This window comes from Verticillium nonalfalfae (genome assembly GCF_003724135.2).
Source record: "Verticillium nonalfalfae strain VnAa140/NRRL 66861 chromosome Unknown scaffold_157, whole genome shotgun sequence".
In the NCBI taxonomy this organism is placed as follows: Eukaryota; Fungi; Ascomycota; class Sordariomycetes; order Glomerellales; family Plectosphaerellaceae; genus Verticillium; species Verticillium nonalfalfae.
In genome coordinates, this window is record NW_021167382.1 from 18,140 (window position 1) to 42,197 (window position 24,058).

General features: G+C 56.3%; 6 protein-coding genes across 6 annotated transcripts; 3 read left to right on the forward strand and 3 right to left on the reverse strand.

The window, feature by feature from the left end:
- Nucleotides 1-932: 932 nt before the first annotated feature.
- D7B24_002355 (uncharacterized protein) lies at nt 933-2,112 on the forward strand (the record flags this gene model as incomplete). The annotated part of the gene is made up of 3 exons (XM_028636564.1): nt 933-1,189; nt 1,243-1,942; nt 1,999-2,112. The coding sequence occupies 3 exons, from the start codon at nt 933-935 to the stop codon at nt 2,110-2,112; spliced, it is 1,071 nt and encodes a 356-aa protein (XP_028491256.1).
- Nucleotides 2,113-2,375: 263 nt separating this feature from the next.
- On the reverse strand, nt 2,376-3,005 carry SIL1 (nucleotide exchange factor sil1; the record flags this gene model as incomplete). Its single annotated transcript, XM_028636565.1, has 1 exon — nt 2,376-3,005. One exon carries the CDS (start codon nt 3,003-3,005, stop codon nt 2,376-2,378), a length of 630 nt encoding a protein of 209 aa, XP_028491257.1.
- A 2,409-nt stretch (nt 3,006-5,414) lies between these two features.
- On the forward strand, nt 5,415-6,983 carry ACT1 (actin; the record flags this gene model as incomplete). The annotated part of the gene is made up of 5 exons (XM_028636566.1): nt 5,415-5,421; nt 5,538-5,568; nt 5,748-5,803; nt 5,892-6,694; nt 6,753-6,983. 5 exons carry the CDS (start codon nt 5,415-5,417, stop codon nt 6,981-6,983), a joined length of 1,128 nt encoding a protein of 375 aa, XP_028491258.1.
- Nucleotides 6,984-7,455: 472 nt separating this feature from the next.
- Nucleotides 7,456-13,339, reverse strand: D7B24_002358 (uncharacterized protein; the record flags this gene model as incomplete). Its single annotated transcript, XM_028636567.1, has 18 exons — nt 7,456-7,827; nt 7,905-8,175; nt 8,481-9,147; nt 9,201-9,240; nt 9,295-9,494; nt 9,542-9,607; nt 9,662-9,711; nt 9,762-10,291; nt 10,342-10,514; nt 10,571-11,285; nt 11,347-11,601; nt 11,654-12,014; nt 12,064-12,141; nt 12,271-12,779; nt 12,828-12,882; nt 12,936-13,023; nt 13,078-13,183; nt 13,235-13,339. The coding sequence occupies 18 exons, from the start codon at nt 13,337-13,339 to the stop codon at nt 7,456-7,458; spliced, it is 4,641 nt and encodes a 1,546-aa protein (XP_028491259.1).
- Nucleotides 13,340-14,040: 701 nt separating this feature from the next.
- Nucleotides 14,041-14,977, reverse strand: D7B24_002359 (uncharacterized protein; the record flags this gene model as incomplete). Its single annotated transcript, XM_028636568.1, has 4 exons — nt 14,041-14,225; nt 14,288-14,809; nt 14,860-14,878; nt 14,936-14,977. The coding sequence occupies 4 exons, from the start codon at nt 14,975-14,977 to the stop codon at nt 14,041-14,043; spliced, it is 768 nt and encodes a 255-aa protein (XP_028491260.1).
- Nucleotides 14,978-16,943: 1,966 nt separating this feature from the next.
- D7B24_002360 (Type I Iterative Polyketide synthase (PKS)) lies at nt 16,944-23,990 on the forward strand (the record flags this gene model as incomplete). The annotated part of the gene is made up of 3 exons (XM_028636569.1): nt 16,944-17,667; nt 18,012-22,768; nt 22,821-23,990. The coding sequence occupies 3 exons, from the start codon at nt 16,944-16,946 to the stop codon at nt 23,988-23,990; spliced, it is 6,651 nt and encodes a 2,216-aa protein (XP_028491261.1).
- Nucleotides 23,991-24,058: the final 68 nt, after the last annotated feature.

Below are 24,058 nucleotides of genomic sequence, written 5' to 3' on the forward strand. Positions count from 1 at the left end.
CGTCTCTATGCAGCTGCCTACGATGTACGCGCCAGCTGATCTGGATGACAGGTCACACAGTACCTACTGTTATGTAGAAGCCTGAAAACTGGGCGAGGAAGGGGGCAAAAGACTTGACAACAACCAGGCTCACGCATTTGCTCCCTCTCCACTCTGATCCAGGTCCCTTTGGAACATCTGATAGGGCCCCTGTCGCTCGTTCTGGACAAACTTAAGCCAAGACAGAGAGGCCTTGGACCCTTCAACAGTCGACTCAGAGTTGCGTTGAGTGCAAGGTTTCCGGCCGAGTTTCAACCTGTCTGCCTCACACAGAATGCACTTCAGCCGCAGTATCGGGCCGCGAAGGAAGCCTTGGATGTCAAGAATAGCACATCACATAATTTCTACCTGTGCACGAGTGAAAGAGGGGGAATCCTTCACTGGCCAGTTGGATGAAATCTTGTCAACGCACCTCCCGTGGACGCCGAGTGACTAGACATTTCTCTGTCAGCGTAGGAAGAAGGTCAACGTTCCTTGATTCCATATGCACGCTAGACCACCCAGATCTTCTCAGCCGATCGTCAGAAGTTCTGTATTCGGTCTGGCCGACAGGTCACACATCTCCTACGCCGGGCGCTGACAGACAGGAGCCTACAAGAACAGCTACGTAATTGCGCAGCAGCCATTCGCGCCGTCATCCCAGGGATCATTATTCCGTTTGGGGGGTGTGGACTGATGGCCCCGCTATTTGGTGCGGACCAATATTAGGTAAGGCGCTTGGATAGGTTGCTGGGTCTGATTATCTAATGCTCCGTTGGAATCAGCCACAGGAAATGAACACTACGCCACATGGGTGTGGCTTGAGATCCATGTCGTGAATTCAGGTCCATTGAATTTTCCAGCGTCGCGACACCCATGATCGTGACAACCACCAACACTTCGTGCGATTGACCATGGCTGCCACAATGCGAGATGGATCACGGCTAGCCCGTGCGGTCGGCACAAAGGGCTCATCACTTTGGCTACCCACATCAGCATCATCAGCCCCCCGACGATGGGCATCTTCCGAAACCTCCAAACCTGCCCCTGATCTGGCCGATCTCGAATCAAGCTCCGGCTTTGCCATCCCTGGCCCCGATGAGGCCACTGTCAAGTCCTTCAACACGGCCAAGCGTGTAGAGGACAGGCCGCAGCAGCTTCCTGGAAAGAGGTGAGTCAATGATATGCCGCTTTGTAGCCTCGACAATGCTGACCAGTCTCGAGATTCCAATACCATCCGCCCAAGTACGACCGTGGCCCCCTCCACCCCATCCAGTCGCCGCCTTGCACCGATCCTACAGCCCGCGACTTCGTTCCCGGGCCTTTCAACAACCCTCGTCTCAAGCAGACGTACGATTCGACAATCGCCTCCGACCTGCTGACGCTGGCGTACATGCACAAGGTGCCCGGCACCGTCGTCACACCAAAGCCCGATCGCCTGCGTGAGTGGGACGATTCGTCTCCTTACAACATCAACCGACCGCGTCGTGGCCCCAGAGGTGCCGCGAACCTTGATCTTCTCGAGAAGAACATTACTTTCCGCAACATCCCCGAGATCAGCGCCGTCTCCATCACCGCATTCATGCCTACTGCGGCTAAGTTGCCACAGACGCTCCCAGTCATGCGGTCCGCTGTCCAGGCCATCACCGGCAGCACTCCCACGACTGTGAAGATGAAGGACAGCGTTTCGCAGTGGAAGGTCAAGGAAGGTGACCGTGTCGGCGTCAAGACAACGATTCACGGGCCTGCGGCGTTGGAGTTTGTGGACAAGCTTGTCAACATCGTCCTGCCTAAGATCAAGGACTGGCCTGGAATCAAGGCCAGTACCGGAGACGGCAACGGAAACCTGGCGCTCGGTCTGCGACCTGATGACATGGCATGGTTCCCGGAGCTTGGGGTGAATTACGACATGTACCCAGCAAGAGTGAGTTGCCTGCGCACCGGACACCCAGAAATACCGTTTGCTAACTGTCCGCACAGCTCCTCCCTGGTTGCCGCATCTTCATCCACACGACAGCCACATCTGACAGGCACGCCCGCCTGCTGTTCCAGGCCCTTGGATTCCCCTTTTACGGAAAGGTCAAGGATTTTTAGGTAGACCGCGATAGAGACCACCGGGTGGGCCTATCTACATTACCTTGTTGTACAACACGTAGACTTTTTGTACATGAATGTATCACCAAAGCATCGATGTCACAGGGAAGCTGTGTAATCGCGTGTCTATGTCTGTGGGGAATCTTGATCATAAAATTCTGGTGCTCTGGAAACGCAAGCCCAGCTCTTTTGCTATACCGTCAACGTACCTCCCAAAACGCCGTTCATGCATGCATGCAAATCCAACCCGGCCCCGGCCTTCCTCACGCCTTGGCTTTCGCCTTGAGGTCCTCCATGATCACATCCACGGCGTCCATGTTGTCGGCGTCCACCTTATCTGGTGAGCCGCCCTGCTTGGCAAGCTCGGCGATGCAGGCGTCCATGGCGGGCTGGTAATTCCTAACGGCGGAGCTCAGCGCGTAGATGGCCTTTCTGCGGACAACCTCCTGCTCGCCCTCCTTTGTCGCCAGCGCGACGAGACTCGGCACGCCTCCCATGGCGAGAAGCCTCTCCTGGCTGGGGGCGTTGTTCTGCACGGCGGTCCCGACGCACCAAGCAGCCATGCGGCGGATCTCGGCCTCCTCGTGCACGAGACAGTCGAGGAGGGGCGTCCAGAGGGAGAGGGCGGAGATGTTGTTGGCGTTATCGAGCGACTCGATGAGCTGCTCAAAGTTGTCAAAGGCGATGAGTTTCTGGTCGAGAGGCACATCGGCGCTGTGGATGGCGGCCATGGAGTCCTTCATGAGGTCGGCATCGCTGGGGCCACCGAAGAGGGCAGCCATGGCCTCGGGGTTGAGGCGAGGGGCCTCGCCGGGGGGTGCCTCGGCGCCTTCAGGAATGTCCTGGTTGGCGATGCTCCACTTGAGGAGATCGTTGAGGTTCCTGTCGCCCATGATGTATTTGTATGTGTGAGGTGATTTGTGATGAAAGCGGGTGGTGACTTGGCGATGAGCGTCTCAATGAATAAGACGGAGGGAAAATAAACTCTGACTACGTTTGAGAGTTTTGCTCTTAACAAGTCTTGTTGTGATCAAGTCAGGTCTTCTGATCTTGATGGAATTTCGAGTTGTGGTGTTCTACGCAAAACTCGACTTCACTCGCTGCCATTCAAATGATTTTGCTTTTTTTCTTCGGCCTCCTCATCACCATGACTTGAGCCTGCCGGGATCCTGCCCGTTCTGGAATCTTCAAGAAGGCTTCTAGACATAAATGGACTAGCGCAGATCTCACGTGAAAGCCCTGGTCCTGGCGGAACGGCGGCCCAAGGTCCAAGAAGCTCTGGCCATGTCATCAATCCCACTTGTCAAACGTCCGTTAAACATCACTTTCAGAAACTGCGGAGGTTGCGAATCAGCTTGTCCTCCCGGTGTGCATAGGGAACTTGTGACGACCGAATAGACCACGATGTACTGCACAAAAGGTTCGCAGCTAGGTTGAGATCATCCTCCGGTGGTCGGGCAGCGGTCTCGTGGGTGGTTGGTGAAGAATCCAGGATTCCCAGCTGCCCCACCATGAGATGAGTTGCCCCTCATTGCCGCTTTAGAGGAGATTGGACGCCCACCCCCTTGAAGCTCGACATGATCCCTGATGCAGCGCGGTTGGTGTCATTCCCAAAGTTGAAAGCCTCCTACGATTTGTACATTCTTATGGCACATGTAACAAGCCAATTGAAGGTTTGAACATCATATCTTCCCCAGGCTGGTGCGGTGCTCTTGGATTCTCAGCTCCGCCACAGACGAGGGGTAAAATCTGTTGAGGAGCAGGGGCTACAATTCTCTCTCTTAGTAACCCTTTACACACCGACACAGACAGATCCATCGAGTTGGCTCCCAGACACCAGGTGCCTCAAGAAGGCAACAAGCCGGGGCAGCGAGCTTGAAGCCTTGCTCCGTCTGCAGATGGATATGTTTAGCATAGTTAGTCGGCCGCGGGTCATTTAACGGAAGCCTGCCCTGCATACGCAACCCACTCACGCGGCAGCTATAGGCATCCATTAAAGCCCGAAAGACCATGAGTAGGGCGTCTTGGCGAGGCGCGTTTGAGAGCGCAGCGTGAAACAACGCTGAACAATAGGCGGTCGGATACTCGTGATTAGGGAATGCTCCCGGGTGGCGTCATTACTCGGGTTGATGAAAGGGTTTCCTTTCCACAAGTGTTGCTAGTACGCGTGTCTACTTTGCCATGCCAAAACAGTGGTGTACGAGTCAACTACGTAGATCGTAGGCACGGGGGCAAAGTCCGGGGCAGCCGGGGTGGGTTTGTGCTTTCGATGCTTATGCCACTCTCTGCGCTTTTGCGCCGTTGAGGGGTTTCTTGGGTGAAGCCTAAGTGATGATGCTGCAAGTCGACTTTCCGACCCTGCTGATGTCGTGGTGAGAGGGTGATGAAGCTTCAGATGCGCGGATACTCATTGGGTACCATGACGCCTGCATATAAGATAGGGCTGGCTGACTTGGTGCGTGACGACATGCATAGTGATGTAGCGAACACCGGAAGTAGGTCATTCTGTGGTGCCTTGAGTAGGGTTGACCATCGTGTGTATGGGCAGTGGCTCCAGATGCTTGGCAACCACTCTTGGTGCCTGATCCCGTGATCACGATGTTTGATGTTCTCGACCTCAACTTCGGGGTCCTTCTGGGTTTGATGGGCCGCGGGCCGCGAAGCACCTGCATCAGAACATGCCTGTCAGGCTCAAAACGTGCTGCCTGTCCGCCGCCCAGCCACCTCTAGAGCTGTGCCCCCCATGTGCCCCCCCAAGCACCCGCAGGCCAGGGCCAGCCTCTAGATTCCTCGTCACCCACCTCACCTACGCTCCAAACCCACCAAAAGGTGAGCGATACGTACCCAGGCATCAGCCGTCAGCCACAAACATGTTAAAGCAGCGAGCGTACCCGATCGCCAGCAATTGCCCGCCCACAAGTCAGGTTTCCCAAGGACCATCTCACATCCACGCTGGCATCGCCCCCCCCGGACCGTTCCCCACCCTGACCGCACCTCCTCAGAAGCAGCGACACCTTGTACCTTCCACTTCCACTTCGCACCTCGCTCTCGCACTTTCCCTTTTCCCCTCCGCCCAACCCAACTTGCCAACAAGCACAGGTGCGTCCCCATATACCAACCTTCCCACTTTAACATCACTTCCCATCGACCACCTCCCACCCCTCCGACTCCTCACCACCAGCTTCAGACGCTGTCGAATACCATCTCGCTTTTACGATCCGTGAATCGCGCGAGCTAATTCCATCTCTTCCAGCTATCATTTGACCACCTCAAGTCCTCTCCCCACCGCTACATAATTCACAATGGAGGGTAGGTTACCCGTCATGATGCCCCAAAGCTTGTCCCATCGAGATGTTGCCCATATAATCTCTGAAGGACTCGATGCTCAGGCAATGAACATTGCTAACAACATCTTCCCGTTACAGAAGAAGTTGCTGCCCTCGTCATTGACAATGGGTTCGTCTAATCCCCCCCCCTTTTTCGCCCGCCGCTGTCGCCGGCTTCTCCGCCTTTGATGAGGGACCCGCCGCGATCCTTCATCACTCGATATCCATATACTGGCACAATGTCTCAACACATGGAGCGCCATGATAAGCAGAGGCAAGAAAAGAAACATGGAGCTGACTTGACTGTAGTTCGGGTATGTGCAAGGCCGGTTTCGCCGGTGACGATGCGCCCCGTGCTGTCTTCCGTAAGTTGCCCTACCCAATTTCCCTAGACCGCAACTTTGGGTGCCGCGGGCAAAGCTCGTCATGATCTTCGATGCTGACCATTTCAAGCTTCCATTGTCGGTCGCCCCCGTCACCATGGTATCATGATTGGTATGGGCCAGAAGGACTCCTACGTTGGTGATGAGGCACAGTCCAAGCGTGGTATCCTTACCCTCCGCTACCCCATCGAGCACGGTGTCGTCACCAACTGGGACGACATGGAGAAGATTTGGCACCACACCTTCTACAACGAGCTCCGTGTCGCTCCCGAGGAGCACCCCGTCCTGCTGACGGAGGCCCCCATCAACCCCAAGTCCAACCGTGAGAAGATGACCCAGATCGTCTTCGAGACGTTCAACGCCCCCGCCTTCTACGTCTCCATCCAGGCCGTCCTGTCCCTGTACGCCTCCGGTCGTACCACTGGTATCGTGCTTGACTCTGGTGACGGTGTCACCCACGTTGTCCCCATCTACGAGGGTTTCGCCCTGCCCCACGCCATTGCCCGTGTCGACATGGCTGGTCGCGACTTGACCGACTACCTCATGAAGATCCTGGCTGAGCGTGGCTACACCTTCTCCACCACTGCCGAGCGTGAAATCGTTCGTGACATCAAGGAGAAGCTCTGCTACGTTGCCCTCGACTTCGAGCAGGAGATCCAGACCGCCGCCCAGAGCTCCAGCCTGGAGAAGTCTTACGAGCTTCCCGACGGTCAGGTCATCACCATCGGCAACGAGCGCTTCCGCGCTCCCGAGGCCCTCTTCCAGCCCTCCGTTCTCGGCCTCGAGTCCGGCGGTATCCACGTCACCACCTTCAACTCCATCATGAAGTGCGACGTCGATGTCCGTAAGGACCTGTACGGCAACATCGTCATGGTAAGCTTTGCCTGAGTCACAATTTTCTGGTGTGCCAATGCTGATCGATCCTCTCTAGTCTGGCGGTACCACCATGTACCCCGGTCTCTCCGACCGTATGCAGAAGGAGATTACTGCTCTTGCTCCTTCTTCCATGAAGGTCAAGATCATTGCTCCTCCCGAGCGCAAGTACTCCGTCTGGATCGGTGGTTCCATTCTCGCGTCCCTGTCCACCTTCCAGCAGATGTGGATCTCCAAGCAGGAGTACGACGAGAGCGGTCCCTCCATTGTCCACCGCAAGTGCTTCTAAGGTATGTTTGTAGATTACCCGCCCAACAACCTGTCGTCTCTGACCCTTAGTGTGCAGCGCTTCGCGTCCCAATTCCTCCTCCCTCCCTCACCGCAAAACCACGCCGAGTCCACGAAGGTCGCGACCGATGCAGAGTCTGTCCCGGTGGGATGGCACGCAGTCCGAGTCTCGTATCTACGAAAAGTTTTTGACATGGTCAAGAAATTGGGGTCGACGTTTCTCACAGGCGATATGGTCTTTGTTCAGTAGCAGGGTGTGCGCGCACGGTTAGGGGTGGAACTCGTCAATCGAGGTTGATCATCCAATACACTTTGCTTTCAGCCCTTTTTTACTTGCGAGGACCTACCAGCCTACGTGGCCATGGTTCATGAATCGAGTCATAGAAATCCTTCAGGAATAGGATCGAGGTTCTATTTCATTTTGATGTCTATTTGTGATGTGGTGCCGTTGTACATGGTGTATCATATTGGGTCTATAACTTGCTTGGTTTGTCATCTGTAGGGTTGGTCTTTTCGAGGTTTGTTGGTACCTGAACCTTGCCCGTGCCAGTCTCTGGTGCCGCTGCCGCCGTGATATCGTCGTCAGGCTGGCCGTCGTGCCGCCCAGCATCCTCAAGCTTCCTGTACTTTCTCTTGCTCTTCTTAGCTGCACTCGCCGCTTTCTTGCGCTTCGCTTCAGCGACAATGGCATTGCGGCTCTGGTCGCCGTTCTCTAGGTCGTCGAGCCTCTCGGCGAGGAGTTGGCGGGCAATCTTCCGATTCTGAGAGCGCGAGCGCGTGGCCTGGGACTTGATGACGATACCGGTCGGTATGTGCTTGAGCTGGACCGCGGAGTTCGTCTTATTCTGCAACAGGGGGGGAGGGGGTTCGTCAGCGGATGCATAGTGGTGGGAGTAATTTTCTTGAGGTTGGGGGACCGTACGATCTTTTGGCCGCCGGGCCCGCTGCCTTTGAGGTAGGACTCCTCGATGTCGCTGTCTGGCGGGGGTTTGGGGCGCTGGGGCATCTGCTCTTTCTGATTCCAGATGGTGGTGCTCAGGGCTTGGCTGCGCACGGCGCTATGGCCGAGCCATCGGAGCGGAGGGCCATTGCGTGGGCGGAGGAGGGGTAGCAATGTGCGGGCGAGGAGCTTCATGTCGTGATCCGGGCCATCGTGTTTCGCTGAAGGAGGGGGCCGATGACGGTTTGATGCTCTGCTCGATCGCGGGCTGCGATTGACGTTGGCGCCTTGGGGCGGGTGGATATTGCGATAAGATAAGAGGTCCGTCTCGTGTGACGACGAGGCGGCATTGGGGGACGGCACGGCACCTGTGAATCCAACGAGTCATCAAAGAAAGACAAAAAGCCGTTAGATTCACGATCAGAATTCGCTGTCATTGCGGAACTACGGGACGAACCGAAAGAAGAAAAATATTTTGGAGGCTATCTAACTACAAACTACAACCCGCTTCCGGTATCTCATCTGGGGCGACGTACATCCTCCGCCTCGTTGATTTACCTGTCTAACGCTTGCGATTGACACTGCGACGTAAGTAAATGATCGGGAGCAACCTGCCAAGTAGGACTTACCATCTGGAAATACATCCCCCTCTTCGCAATGAGCGCTGCATGGTCTCCCCTCTCGATGATTTGTCCGTCGGCCATGACGAAGATGATATCCGCGTTCTGCACGGTAGCAAGCCTGTGCGCAACCGTGATCATGGTCCTCTGGCCCTTTGCCGCATCAAAGACGGCCTGTACCTCCCTCTCGGTCTCGCTATCGAGGCTGCTCGTCGCTTCATCGAGGAGAAGAAGCTCCGGCCGCCTGATGAGCGCTCGGGCGATGGATACGCGCTGTTTTTGGCCTCCTGAGAGAGCGACGCCCGCGGCGCCGACGGGCGTCTCGTAGCCCTCGGGCAGGGAGGCGATGAAATCATGGAGTCCTGCGTCGCGGGCAGCGCGATGGAGATCTGCATCCGTAACGGAGGACTCGTTGGGCACGCCGAGGAGGATGTTGGCGCGAAGACTACCGCTGAAGATGTTGGGTTCCTGGGAGACGAGAGAGAGGTTTGATCGATGGGTGTGGAGGTCGAGGGAGAGGATGTTTTGGGCGTTGATAGCAATCGTGCCTGTCTCAACAGAATAGAACCGCTCGAGAAGGGAGATGATTGTGGTCTTGCCAGAGCCTGTTTTATGTGAGCTTGCAAGCGTCGAGGGAGTCTTGGAAGTAAGAGCATACCTGATGGACCAACGACGGCGGCAAATTGACCCCTTTTGATCTGGGGGTTGACGTCAGTAATATACTCAGACACATGATCTGAAAGAGCACTCACTTGGAGGCTCAATCCCTTCAACACTGGCCCCGGCCGTGTTGGGTAGTTGAACCAGACGTTCTTGAACTCGACGTGAAACTCCTTCTCACCTGGGACGTCGTCCAACTGTCTTGAGCCCACACTATCTGCATCCACATCGCCGTCATCGTATTCTCGCATCGCCAGGATTCGGTTAGCTGCAGCGGTTGCGTTCGCAATATCTGTCGCCGTTAGAAGATGAGGTGAACACGTCATGTTACTATCTTACTTGGACCATAGCTCAGCCACTGTCCGGCACTCATGCCGCCTTGAACTACTGCAATATAAACGATCACTAGCCTTGTCAGCTTCCAAAAACGGTGAAGTACGTTGTCTGCAGTGGACTCACTGTACTGGAAAGGCGAATATTCATGTCGGGCAAGCAGATGACCTCCGTACCTAGCACAGTCAGCTCGATATTTCGTTTTGTAGTCCGATGAAAGTCTTACCAGAGCACAAATGCCATGCACAGGAGAGAGATGCTGTCGCTGAAGGAGAACAGCATCACCGAGAAGACTGACTTGCGAAACGCGGCACCAATATGGTCGCGCAACAGGTTCTCGTACCGTCCACAGATGCCAGCCTCCATCGTCAGACTGGACACCGTCCTCATGGCAGCGATGCTCTCCGACGCGAATTTGGCGCTCTCGGTGAAGACGGCGTTGTTCATCGCCTCGAAACCCATCTCGTGTCGCACGCGGTAGTACATAGCCGCGACGATGAGGGGTGTTGAGGTGCACAGCGCCACAATGGTAAGCTTCCAACCAAAGACAAGGCCGACGACGACACAGCCCACAACGTTGAAGACGGATACAAGAGCAAATGCCATGTTGGTGCCCAGGAGCTGCTGGAGCTGTGTTGGGTCCGTGGCGAGCCTAGCGGTGAGGGCGCCAGCCGAATTTGCCTCTGCATCGAAGAAGGAGGCGGATTTGGAGAGCATGTTGGCAAAGTATTCCTTGCGGTACGCACGGGTTATGCCCTGTATGTGTCAGTAGCGTCTCATAGTTGGGCGAGAAGTGAGGAACGCACGAAGCCTATGCTGGTGGTGGACCAGCAGAGGGCGAGGTAGCTGAGGCCGACGCCGACGGCAAGATAGAAGAACCAAAGGCACCTGTAGTCTGCCATCTCCATAAGAAAGCTTCCCCAGAACGAGAAAAGGGATACAAGGTTAGCGAACAGGTAGGCCTGTACTGGCGTGCTAGCTGAAGGAGAATCAGCCAACGTGTAACAAGTTGGATGGGGGAAAAGCCCGACTGACCTCCAGCACCCAATGCTCCAATGAGGATCACGGTATATACCGGCCATCTGGATGTCTGCTCAGACAGAAGGGTACCAAAGCTGCCAAAAGGTCGTAACAGGCGGCCGATTCTGCCTGTTCGCTGGTCCGGGCCTTTCATGACCCTCAGAAGTGACTCCTCAGCATCAAGCAGGTCGTCGTCAGAATCGTCATCGTCAAGTTCAAGACTGCGCCAACTATCCCGGCTCCTCCGCCTTGATCGCCTGTCTTGACTGACTGCCTTCTCGTCGAAATCTTCCTGCATATCTGTGTCGTCAGTATAAGCCGACTTTTCCCCCATCCCTAAATCGTATGATGAGCTATCAAGGTTGTTTTGTGCACCATCCCCCATGTCCAGCTGCTGTGCTGTTGCAAGAGTGTGATATGCACCACCGACCTCTTTCATGAGGCTCTCGTGCGTTCCTTGCTGGACAACCTTGCCATGGCGCAGGAGCACGATATTATGCGCCTTCTTGATGGTGCCAAGACGATGTGCGATGACAATCGTCGTGCGTCCTCTGCAGGCCCGGTCGAGGGCTGCTTGGACAATTTGCTCGCTGCGCACATCGATGGCAGATGTTGCCTCGTCGAGGATGAGAATCTTGGGCTTCTTGATAATGGCGCGCGCGATAGCAAGGCGCTGGCGCTGGCCACCGCTGAGCTTGATGCCAGACTCGCCAACGGCTGTTTGGTAACCCTGGCGAAGTAAGCATCTTGATCAAGGGCACAGATACCCAAGAACAGACAGGGAAACGTACATCTGGCAGGCGGACAATGAACTCGTCGGCGAAAGCATCTCTGCACGCTTCCTCGACAAGCTTGGCCTTGACGTGGTGGGCTTCGCACTCCCACTCTGTGCCGATGAGGCCATGCTCGACATTCTTGTAAATGGTTGTATTAAACAGAGCGTTGTCCTGCTGGACCAGACCAATCTGGTTGCGCCACCATTTAGGGTCGATGTCGCTGAGCTTGTGGCCGCCTACGGTAACGAGACCGTTGCGGAGCCAGAGAACCTTGCCTGTTAGCCATGAAGTGTACCAGGGGGAGGTTCAGATGGCAGCGTACTAGTTGGTTCGTGACGGGATCGCCGTTGAATTCATACCATCTTTCCAGGATGCCGACGATGGTGCTTTTTCCGGAGCCCGAGGGACCGACTATTGCCGTGAGTTTGCCGGCTGGGAAGCAAAGGTTCAGGCCTTCCAGAATCTTGACGTCCGGACGAGTCGGATAGACAAAATTGACGTTTCCGAGGACAATGTCTCCGTCGGCTGAGATTTCAGGCGCCTTGAGTGTCCCGTACGTTGTCTTTGGGGCGTCAATGATTGTGTGAAAGATTGCGCCGGCTGACGCAGCTTGGGAGGCGGCAGAGAGAGGCGCCGTGATCTGTCCGATAGATGAGGCCATGACCATGACGCATAGAAGTACGCTGGATGCATCAGCTGCTGGAATAGTTCTATGCAGTGACTAGGACGTACACAATCAAAGGCTCGGGGCTAGTAATAGCCATCATGGAGTACAGCATGAAGGCATACCAAAAGGCTAGGGCAAAAGTACTGAGCACCCGTTAGTCGGTCAACCCTCTCGGAAAGTATCTCTCAAGTGCAGGCATCGAGAGTCATACGCGTATATGGCGAAGAAAACTGGCAAGTCAGCAGGCGTTGATACCGTCGGAAGCATCGAACTCACTCAGAGACTGTTGCGCCGCTACGATCCACGCCAGCCCAAAACCCTTATGCCTTGTCTCATCTACAAAGCTCGCATACCTTGCTATCATTTTGCCTTCCGCTCCACAAGCTGCTAGCATCCTCCACGACGCGAATGCTTCGGTTGAAACGGACGCGGCTTGCACCTCAACTGCCTGCACTTCGCCCATGATACGTACTACCGGCGGCGCGGAGAGCAGATAAACGATGGCAATGAACACGAGACCCGTACTCGTGGCGAGGGTAAGCATCCAATTATAGGAGAGGGCAATGCAGAAGCCTGCGACCACGGTGGCGATGCTGGAGAAGAACTGGCCCATCTTTTCGGATATGCCGTTCTGGAGAATGCTGGCAGTCGTGGTGATGATGGCAGCTGTCTGACCAGGAGGGAGCATGTCAAGCATGGAGATTGGAAGCGTGAATAGGGTCTGCAAGTAAGTCAAGCGTATGGCAGCTGAGATGCGGAGGCTCGTCATGCGGAAACCGAGCTAAGGAAGTATCAGTCTTGTTCAGAAGCTTTAAGAAGTGAAACGAACATTGGCGATATAGGTCAGGCCTAGTCTTGCGAGGAACAAGTACACCATGTACAAGCTAGGCGCGTCATCAGTCCAAATACCAGAAGCCTGCGTGAGAGGATGACTTACACGCCGATATTGACAGCATCGAGAAACTCCTGTTCCGTCTCGTCGGAGCCTTGTTTGAAGAAGCCAGTGAAAACACCGACAAGCTGGCCTATGTATGTATTGTCAGGCATTGAAGGGATTTATAACATTGTGGTTTTCCTACCAAACAGAATATTCATCAAAGGCATCGTCAAGCCAGCGCCGACGGCAGCAGCCACCGACACGATGAGCAGCAGTCTGTCCCATGCCGTGGCATATGACAAGACTCTCTGAAGGCTGATCAGCAAACAAACAGGAAAACCATATGGCATGAAACACACAATAAAATTAAATATGGTGATCCAATGCTTGGGGTCGATCTTCGGCTTCGGCTGCGTATCCTCCGTCTCGTCCGCCGGTGCGACGCCGGCATCATTGTCAGCCATCGGAGCGGGCGCGGACTCTCTGTATCACAAACTCCGTAAAGACCGGGACATATAATAAGAAAACCACCCGGGAAAATGGAAAAATGATTGAGAAAAGTGACAGGCACAATCGGATGAATGAGAGACCAGCCTCAACTCAAAAAAAAGTCATGAGCAATAGCAGACGGAAAATGTGTTTGAAGCAAGTATTAGATGCAGTGGTTCAGGCAGAACATGAGCGCAGACGTTCCAGGCGCCGACTCAAGGTTCCATACAGCAAGAAAGATACCGGCTGCTTAGGGAGTGAGAAGGAGCCGAGCCCTGGGCCATTGTGGTTTTCCTTTTGATCGTTGTCGAAACGGCGGGTGAACCAGCGGCCTAGTGGCGTGGGCTCGAGCACATAGACCACACGGATGTGGCCGGGAGCGCGGGGCACGCGATTGTTTGGGTGCGAGCTGAAGTGACAAGTTTGAAACAAGATTGTTTGAACAATTGTCCTGTGCGGAGGTCATCTTTGCGCGCTCTGCACGTTTTCCTTGCAATTGAAAGGTCGAGTGGAAAGGATGGCTGGCCACCTCATGCTGTGGGCACATCGCGGTATTGGGAAGATGCCAGCATCTGTTCTATTAAGTGTCGAAGCCAAAGGCCGCAGATTTTAACATCATGCCCTGGAGCAAATTCTAGGAACAGGTCAAAAACAAAGGGTATATGCTGCCAATCTACTACAAAACACCTTCTTCCCTCATGGCGCAAATGGCCTCACGGACAACGTCCCCGAGCTCTCTGATTGTTCCTTTGTCACGAGGTAGCGTGTGGCCTTTGGCGTGGTCAAAAAGATACGCCGAGTCTGGGTCGCAGACATTGTAAAGCGCCATTGAGCCGTCCAGGTAGGGGTCCAGGGATCCGACTGCGGTATAGTTAGTTTTCCCAGGTTCGTTACCACTTATTCTTTTCAAGAGACCGACTCACTGATATGTAATGTTCTCGACTCGATGCGCTCCTCAGTCTGGTCAGACAGCAAAACTGAGTAATTGGTAGGATCAACGGGCGGCCAGCCGGCGAAGAAGATACCGTATTTGAAGAGGGGCGTCGCGCCAGACTGCTGCTGCCGGCGCTGCTCGTGAAGCATCATCGTCGCAGCGACCGTCGCGCCTTCAGAATACCCAATGATGCCGTCAAAAGGACCCCTCTTGACCACAATATCCGACAGATATTTGATGGCCTGGTCGATGCTCTTGCCGGATGAAGCACCCTCCCTCATGAGCTCCCGCATGGTGTCTTCTGGTGTCTCGCAGTCGGGAAAGTCCCGGATGCGTGTTAGGACATCCTCGTCATCGGATATCTCAACGTCTTGATCGGGCTCTATGAAGCGGTAATAAGGCGGCTGGCCGAAATACTCCTCAAAGCCCTCGGGCGGCACTGCTATGCAAGGGCCGTGAACGAAATGGAAGGTGGCGGTGCCGTCGTCGGTCAGTTCCTTGAGAATGGGAGCTTGAAGTCTGTCAGCTGCATTAAATTCAGCCTACAATGTTGGAGCATACCCAGTTGGACTTGGAATTTCTAAGTCCGGTCAGCTACATGATCTCATCCAGAATGCTTCACAGACATCAAACTCACATCAGAACTGCCGTAGGCGCCAGGAAGACAGAGGAACTTCATGATTGTTGCCGTTGATACAACACTTTTGAGTCGGTTTGGCGCCGAAATACGTCAAGTACAGCCAAATCAAACGGCCTTCGAGAACATACGATGTGGAAACATGAGATTGGATTAGAGAACAAGGTAAGGTAGGATTCGCTTCGGATGATGTACGTGATCGCCTCAAGGTCTGCCCAGCCGCTCAGACTCTTGAGAACCGAGAGCCCGGGGACGACATGACTCCCAAGAGACCCTGAGCCAAGTGCGCTACACAACCAGACACTGCCCCTTGCGCTTCGCAACTGCGTCGCAGTGATGATGCCCGCACAAGCGATGGCTCACACAACAAGAAGCAAGCCTAGCTCCATAGCAAAAGCGATCCGCAGAAGCTGAAACAATTGACAGCATGGTATCGTCAGTGTTTGAGATGGCCCTTGCTTGGCGTGGGGAATAGCCAGCAAACATGGTTCCATTGATGGCGCCTACCTACGATGGTACGTGAGCTGCCGCCCGCGATACCGTGCCACCAACTGATCTAGCCCCGTGCGCCTTGACGATCTGTGTTGAATGACCAGTGAGGTTGCCCATGAGCCCTCGCGGGTGAGGGGACCGGGCCCAGAAGCCGCAGTCTGTTCTCCGTCCGAACGTCAGGGGCGGTGCGTTGGTGTTGCACTGGTGCCGCTATTCTCCAGGCTTTTAGGCCTCGTCTGATCGGTAAACTCAGCCTTCCGAAGCGACCATGGCGCAATTATGGTCTATTTTTGATAGAGGTGAAGTTTGCGAAACCACGTTGAAGACGTTGGGTCGCGAATGAAGAGGAAGAAAATGGCATCCGTGACAGCGTCTCTGTATGCCCATACGAATATGTAGATGTAGATAGATTTCGAGTACCTTCCTTACATCTCAAGAGAGAGCCGGGGGATCTGGGAGGGTTTTTAAATCTACCTAGAGACGTGTTTGGAGATGTTTTCCCCCATCAAGGTCCTGACTATGGTCTAAGAAAGGACTGCAATGGAAATCGGCAATGCCTCGTGCCTTTTTCAGCCCACCAGCTACCTACGCATCCAAGCATCAGATCTCTCTACCTCAAAGTGCGTGGTGCCATATTCAGGGGCGAGCCGACTCCACAATCCGGGGTCTTACCGATGGCGCACTGACTTCATCCTCACTTCTCCTCTCGCAACCGGTGCTCAGTCCTCGCCCAGCCATCTCATTCTCGTCATTGAGTTGCTTTTGCATCCAGGGCCCTCGGAGCAATCAAGCCACCGCTGCTATAAGTGTTCATTGTATTTGATCGCGCAGAATGCTCAGTTGGCTTTTGCCCTGAGGGGCCAAGATCACAAGCCTAGCGAGGAAGCGCTCCAAGTGACCGGGTGCTTGCTGGCGGCTAACGTCAATTAGTCAGGTCCCAATCGAAGTAGCTCACGAGTCGTGGTGAGACGGGGAGCCCCCTGATATCTCAGGTTTCCCCGTGGCACTCGAGCTAAGGTAGGCGATTCGGATGCCGTAGCCCATGTTGTCGCCAGCATCCACCCGTACTACCAGAAACGTGTTTGGAACCTCAAAGAGCTTCGGCTTACTTGGCGATCTGATCACTCAAACCCATGTCGATTCGGCTGCAGCTGATCTCATCCCAGCGTTGACCCTGTACCCTGTGCCATGCCCACCTTCCTCCGCTCCCGGGCGATCTCATGCGCCGGACTTATGGTCCCGCGGCATAGCATCTCTATGGCCGATCTGGAACCTTGCTTACTCCGGGTCATATCAACCGGCCTCGCCCGTTTCCATCTAAGCAACAGAGAAGTCTCTGGTCGTTGTGTGTCTTGCCTTGTGCGTTTCTTTGCACCCAACTACTTCACTTCGTCTTTCTTTAACCTCCTCCTGGACGAGTGAGTTTGCCGTGACTTACACCATTTCCTAAACCACAAATCAAACATCCGCAGCAGCAGACTCGGGGATCTGTGATCTCCCCAATTAATAGTTCATCATGGCTCCTGGCATCTTGTCATACTCGTCCCGCGGCACATCGCCATCAGCCAGCGCGGGCGTCAGGACCCCGGCTACGCACTCTCACACATCCTCCGTCGACTCACTATCTGGCCTGGCCGTGGGCCCGTACGATGGCAGGCGCCTTGATGGCGTCCGTCCAGACGGCCCTGCGAGCAGGAGCAGCAGTAGCAGCGGCTTCAGCAGAGCCAGCACCGACGAGCATGTCGACCCTGGCGCTTTCAGAAACGGAAGCGCCGGCCGCCGTCCGAGCCAGGACCAGAGCAGCATGCCCATTGCCATTGTCGGCATGGCATGCCGCCTGCCCGGCAGCGTCGCCAGCCCTGCCGAGTTCTGGGAGCTGTGCTCGCGCGCCAGGACCGGCTTCACGCCGGTGCCCAAGGAGCGCTTCAACCACGACACGTTCTACCACCCTAACCCGGGCAAGACGGGGACGTACCACGCCTCTGGAGGCAACTTTCTGGACGTCGATCTTGCCGCGTTTGACGCCCCCTTCTTCGGGCTGACAGAAAAGGAAGCCATTTCAATGGATCCGCAACAGCGCCTGTTGCTCGAGTGCACCTTTGAGGCGCTCGAGAATGCTGGCATCCCCAAACACTCAATTGTCGGGGAGGATGTCGGCGTCTTCATTGGCGGCAACTTTGCCGAGTACGAGAGCCATTTGTTCCGCGACAGCGACACGATCCCCATGCACCAGGCCACAGGTGAGCCTCATCTCCTTTTTGTTCTCTGTAGACTCCGTCAGAAGGCCCTGCGAGTACTGACATGCGACAGGCTGCGCACAAGCAATGCAAGCAAACAGGCTATCACACTTCTTCGATCTTCGAGGTCCTAGTTATACCGTCGACACAGCGTGCTCTTCCAGTCTCGTGGCGCTTCACCAGGCGTGTCAGAGCCTGCGAGCCGGAGAGTCTAATCAAGCCATCGTCGGTGGCTGCCATCTTAATATGCTACCCGAATTTTGGGTGTCCTTCTCATCATGCCGGTTAGTGTCTTACCTCCAGTGTTGGAAGCAACTCAGACTGACGGCGTCACAGCCTTCTATCAGACTCGGGTCGCTCAATAGCTTTCGACAACCGCGGAACCGGCTTCGGCCGCGGCGAGGGTTGCGGCATGATCGTGTTGAAGCCGCTCGACCAAGCTCTGAGGGACAACGACTCAATCCGTGCCGTCATCAGAGGCAGTGGCATCAATCAAGACGGCAAGACGCCCGGCATTACAATGCCCAACGGCTCAGCGCAGGAGAAGCTCATAAGACAGGTCTACCGAAATGCAGGCCTCGACCCCTCCGACTGCGGCTACGTCGAGGCCCACGGGACGGGCACCAAAGTTGGCGACCCCCTCGAGGCCACGGCCATCCACAACGTGCTGGGCCAAGGAAGGACGGCGAAGGATCCGCTCTTCATCGGCTCCGTCAAATCGAACATTGGCCACCTGGAGGGTGCGTCTGGTATCGTTGCTGTCATCAAGGCGGCCATGATGCTGGAGAGGAACTTTCTCCTGCCGAACCACGACTTCAAGACGCCAAATGAGAAGATCCCCTGGAGCGAGTGGCACTTGAAGGTCCCCGCCACACAACGACCCTTTCCGAGAAACAAGAAGTACATCAGTGTCAACAACTTTGGCTTCGGCGGCACCAACGCGCACGTCGTCCTCGGCAAGGCTCCCTTCCCCGCAAAGCGGTCGGAGAGCTGGCAGTCAACAAGGTCGCCGACGCCCGATGAGAAGGCCCGGAGCAAGAAGCTCTTTGTCGTCTCCGCCAACGACAAGAACTCGGTCGCCGCCGTCATGAAGCAGATGGTCATCTATCTCGAGCAGAGGCCCGAGATCTTTCAAGCGGACCTCATGAAGAACGTTGCTTACACACTCGGATCTCGACGATCTCTGCTGCCATGTCGCGTGGCCATCCCTGCCGCCGACTCCTTTGAGCTCATCGAGGCTCTCAATGGCGGCAAGCTCGTGCCCGGAAAGGAGAGTGAGCCTCTGAGGATGGGCTTTGTCTTCACTGGCCAGGGTGCGCAGTGGTACGGCATGGGTCGCGAGCTACTTGAGCAGTATCCCATCTACGCTGCCGCTATTGCGCGGGCTGACGACTGCCTGCGAGCCTTCGGTGCCAACTGGAGCCTGGTCGAAGAGCTGAATAGAGATGCAAACACGTCCAAGGTCTCTGAAGCGCATATTAGCCAGCCATCTTGCACGGCTGTCCAGCTCGCTCTGACCGATCTGCTGACGGCTTGGGGCATCCGTCCCACGGCTGTTGTCGGCCACTCGAGCGGCGAGATTGGTGCCGCATACGCTGCTGGTGTCATATCGTTTGAGGCGGCCATGTCTGTTGCGTACCACCGCGGCCGCATGATTCCAGTCCTGAAGCAGCGCTTCCCTGACCTCAAGGGCGCCATGATGGCCGTTGGCGGCACAAAGGAAGAGGTGCAGCCCATCATCGATGCCATTCCCAACATCAGGATCGCCTGCTTCAACAGCCCGTCCAGTCTGACCATTTCCGGCGACAGTGCTGGCCTGGACGAACTGTCCCAGGTCGTCGAGGCGAAACAAATGTTCAACCGTCGCCTGCAAGTGGATGTCGGATACCACTCCCACCACATGAACCTCGTCGCCAAGGAGTACCGTAGCGCTATCGAGACTCTCCCCGCGCCGCAGAAGACCGCTGTTCGCTTCCACTCTTCCCTGCATGGCGTCGAGATTGACGGCACCGAGTGCGAGTCCCATTACTGGGTCAATAACCTGACCTGTCCGGTCCGCTTCGCCGAAGCTTTCGAGACGATGCTGCAGCCCGTCGGCGACCACAAGACGGGCGTCAACATGATCCTCGAGCTGGGCCCTCACTCGGCCCTCCAGGGTCCCATCAAGCAGATTCTCAAGGAGATGGGCGGTCCCGCAGCCAAGGTCCCCTACGCCTCGGCCCTCGCCCGCAAGAAGGACGCCGTCGAGTCGGCCATGGACCTGGCCGCCACGCTCATCACAAAGGGAGCCATGCTGAACATGGACGCCGTTAACTTCCCGCAGTCTGACGCCCTGTCCATGGCCAAGCCGCCCACGCTGCTGACGGATCTCCCGCGCTACGCGTGGAACCGCCAGACGCGGTACTGGCACGAGTCGCGCATGACGCGAATGCACAAGCACCGCGAGGGCGCGCGCAGCGACATCATCGGCGTCGAGGCCATCTACTCGAGCGACCTCGAGCCGACGTGGCGGAACATGGTGCACCTCGACGACTTGCCCTGGCTTCGGCACCACAAGGTGCAAGGCCTGACCATCTATCCGTTCTCCGGGTTCGTGGCCATGGCCCTCGAGGCAGCGGCGCAGTGGTCAAAGCGCAAGGAGATCGCCTTTGACAGGTTCGAGCTCAGGGGCGTCAACGTTGCCAAGCCCCTTGCTCTGTCTGACACGGCGGACGTCGAGATGACGATTAGCCTTCGCCCACAGCAAGAGACGTCGTCCGCATCTACGGAGGCGTGGTACGAGTTCCGCATCTGCTCGTGGAGCCAGGCGAGCGGATGGACGGAGAACTGCACCGGTCGCATTGCCACGCAGCGTCATGCGAGCAACGATGTTGAGAGTGCTGAGCAGAAGGCGGCGTGGCGACGGGGAGCACAGGCTATTGTATCCTCTCTGAGTGATGCGGTTGCCATCAAGGAGGCAGCCGTGTACGATTCGCTCGCTGAGCTCGGTGTTGGCTACGGGCCTGCCTTCCAGGGCGTCGCAGAGTGCAAGGCGTCTGATGTTTGCTCTGTTGGCAACATCATCTCGCATGACGTCGCACAGGATATGCCGAACAACTACATGACGAGCATGGTCCTCCACCCTACATTCCTCGAATCTGCCATTGAGATGTACTGGCCTGTTCTCGGTGCTGGGAGAGAATCAATCAACACAGTCTACTTGCCTTCGTCTCTCAACAGGATGGTCGTCTCAGCGGACATCACAGCACTCACCAAAGATGCCGGGAGCAGCCTTCGTGCGTTCTGCGAGGCCAAGTTCCCTGCTGCTGCCTCAGAGCCCCAGCCTACACAAGTCTCGGTCCTAGCAGCATCGTCCGAAGACTCGCAGGACTTGATTCTCGAGATCGATGGCCTCACAGTGTCTCCACTGCTTGACGGAACGATCGAGGCAGACAGCAACCCCGCGCGCGAGCTGTGCTACAAAATTGAGTGGGAGTCCGTTACGTCCTTTGAGGAGAAACCTCTTCTGAGCACTGCCGACATTGTCATTATCCATGGCGAGTCCAACTCGCAGCAGCTCATCGCCAACGGGCTCGCCATCGCCATTGCCAGCGTAACGGGCAAACTTCCTGAGATGGGTGGCCTTGGCGAGGTCGCCACTGAGGGCAAGCTCTGTGTCGTCCTGACGGAGATTGACTCGCCATTCCTCGCCGCGCCCACCGAGTCGCAGTTTGCCTCTGTCCAGAAGATGCTGACGACGGTCCAAGGCGCCCTCTGGGTCGTCCGCGGCGCGTACGCCGGCTCCACGTCACCTGAGAGCAACATGATCCTCGGTCTTAGTAGGACGGTCCGCTCCGAGGCCGTGCTTCCCTTTGCGACGATGGATCTCGATGGCACGAGCCTCCTCAATGACAGCGAGGCCAGCTCAGCTATCATGAAAGTATTTGGCCTCGTGTTCGGCGTCAACGCTTTGTCGCTGAGCAGGGAGCTTGAGTTCATGGAGAGGCGGGGCGAATTTTTCACACCGAGGATCGTGCGCGACGAGGTCATGAATGAGCACGTCCATCGCGAGACAAACCCTGATGTCGTTGAGGCGCAGCCTTTCGGGCAGGGTGATCGGATGCTGAGGATGGACTTTTCTGTTACAGGTGACGTTTCGCACTTTGTCGACGACGAAGCCGGTCAGGCCCCCGTTGCGGACGATGAAGTCGAGTTCGAGGTCAAGGCCGTCGGTATCAATCTTCGAGACGCCGTGCTGGCCAAGAGCCATGTCGCCGATGCAGAGAGGCACGCCCCGGGCGTCGAGGCGTCGGGTGTCATTACAAGAATTGGCAGTGCCGTCACATCCTTCTGCGTCGGCGATGCGATTGCCGCGCTGACGTTCAACAGCTCTGCCTTTGCCACGCGTGCCCGTGCTTCTGCTTCAAGGGTCTTCAAGTTCCCTGAGACGCTGTCTTTCAAGGACGCCGCCAGCCTGCCCCTGGCCTACTGCACAGCCCACTATGCCCTCATCGACCAGGTCCGCCTTGAAGCTGGCCAGCGGGTTCTTGTCCACGCGGCTGGCAGTGGTATCGGACAAGCGGCGCTGCATCTCGCGCAAGATATAGGCGCCGAGGTGTTTGTGACTGTCGGCTCGGCAGAGGAGAAGGCCCTCGTCATGGGCTCCTTTGACGTCTCAGAGGACCACATCTTTTACAGCCAGGACCTGTCCTTCGGGCCCGCTATTCGGCACGTCACCGCTAACGACGGCGTTGACGTTGTTCTCAACCTACTCCCGGGAGCGGAGAGCCTGAGAGAGAGTTGGGCGTGCCTCAGTCGGTTCGGCCATCTTGTCGATGTTGAACGTGGTGACGGCAACTCGGGCGCTCGCGTCAATCTTGGGCAGTCCAACAGGAATGCCTGCTTTATGAGCGTGGATGTCTTCAACCTGGCCCAGTACCGGCCAAAGGTGGTGGAGAGACTTATTGCAAGTGTGGCGAAGCTTGTTAGAGACGGCAAACTGCGGTCTCTTGCGACATCTATGGACTATGGAATTTCAGCCGTCGATGCGGCGTTCAAGGCGCTCCAAAGCGGCCCAGTGTTTGGCAAGGTGGTTGTCGTTCCTCAGGCGGACGAGATGGTCATGGTAAGTTCTTCTTCTGCCTCAAAAACATCAGCACCATCGCTCACAGTTACAGGCCACGCAATCCAAAATCGCCGACGCTCTACTGCAGGCCCAGGCGACCTACGTGCTAATCGGCGGCACAGGCGGTCTCGGGCGCAGCATGGCTCGGTGGATGGTCGCCCACGGTGCCCGCAACCTTGTCCTCCTGTCCCGTCGTGGGTCCATCACCGGCAACGTCCGCGTCCTCATTGAGGAGGCGAGCGCTCGAGGCGCCAACATTGCAGTACGCTCCTGCGATGTCGCCGACAAGGCGAGTGTTGATTGTCTCTTCACGCGCCAGCTCGACGGCCTACCTCCCGTCCGCGGCGTCATTCACGGTGCCATGGTCCTCAAAGACGTGCTCTTCGAAAAGATGACGTGGTCTGACTACTCAACCGTCATCAACTCCAAAGTCCAGGGCGCATGGAACGTTCACGAGGCGCTGATGCATCAGGACGCCAAGCTCGACTTCTTCATCGCCATATCCTCGGCCTCTGGCGCCGTCGGTAACCGCGGACAAGCGGCCTACGCTGCAGCCAACACATATCTCAACGCGCTCGTGCAGCACCGCTTGGCGCAGGGTCTGCCGGCGACATCTCTCGATCTGACCGCCGTCTCGGACGCGGGCTACCTCGCCGACAGCGGGGCCGAGCGCGCGGCCGAGGTGGCCAAGAATTTGGGATCGGACAGCATCTGCGAGGCGGAGGTACTGGCACTGATGAGCGCGGCCATATCTGGGAAGACGTCGGTGTGCAACGAGCACGTCGTGACGGGAATGCGCATCACGTCTACGGTGCAGCCCTTCTGGACGCCAGACGCCAAGTTCAAGACGATGCGGGTCGCGGCGGAGGAGCAGGCTGCCGCCGAGGCGGGTGCGGCTGGGTGTGCGGCGGTATCGCTGAATGCTTCCCTGAGAGCGGCACGCAGCGAGGCAGATGCCGAGGCTGTGGTGTGCGCTGGTCTCGTCGACAAGATTGCCGCCGTGCTCATGATGGAGCCGGAGGAGCTGGATGTCACGCGCAGCTTGTCACACTACCCGCTCGACTCGCTTGTGGCCATTGAGATCCGAAACTTCATCACGAGGGAACTCGAGGCGAACATGCAGGTGCTGGAGCTGTTGAGCAGTGGCAGTATCCAGACATTGACGAGGACGGTCTGTAAGAAGAGCAAGTGCTGTGTTGGGTTGGAGTGGACTGAGAGTTAGAATTGTGGTGTTTTGGCGTTGATTCGATATCCTAGGCAGTAATGATTCGGTAATCCATGCGATGCTTT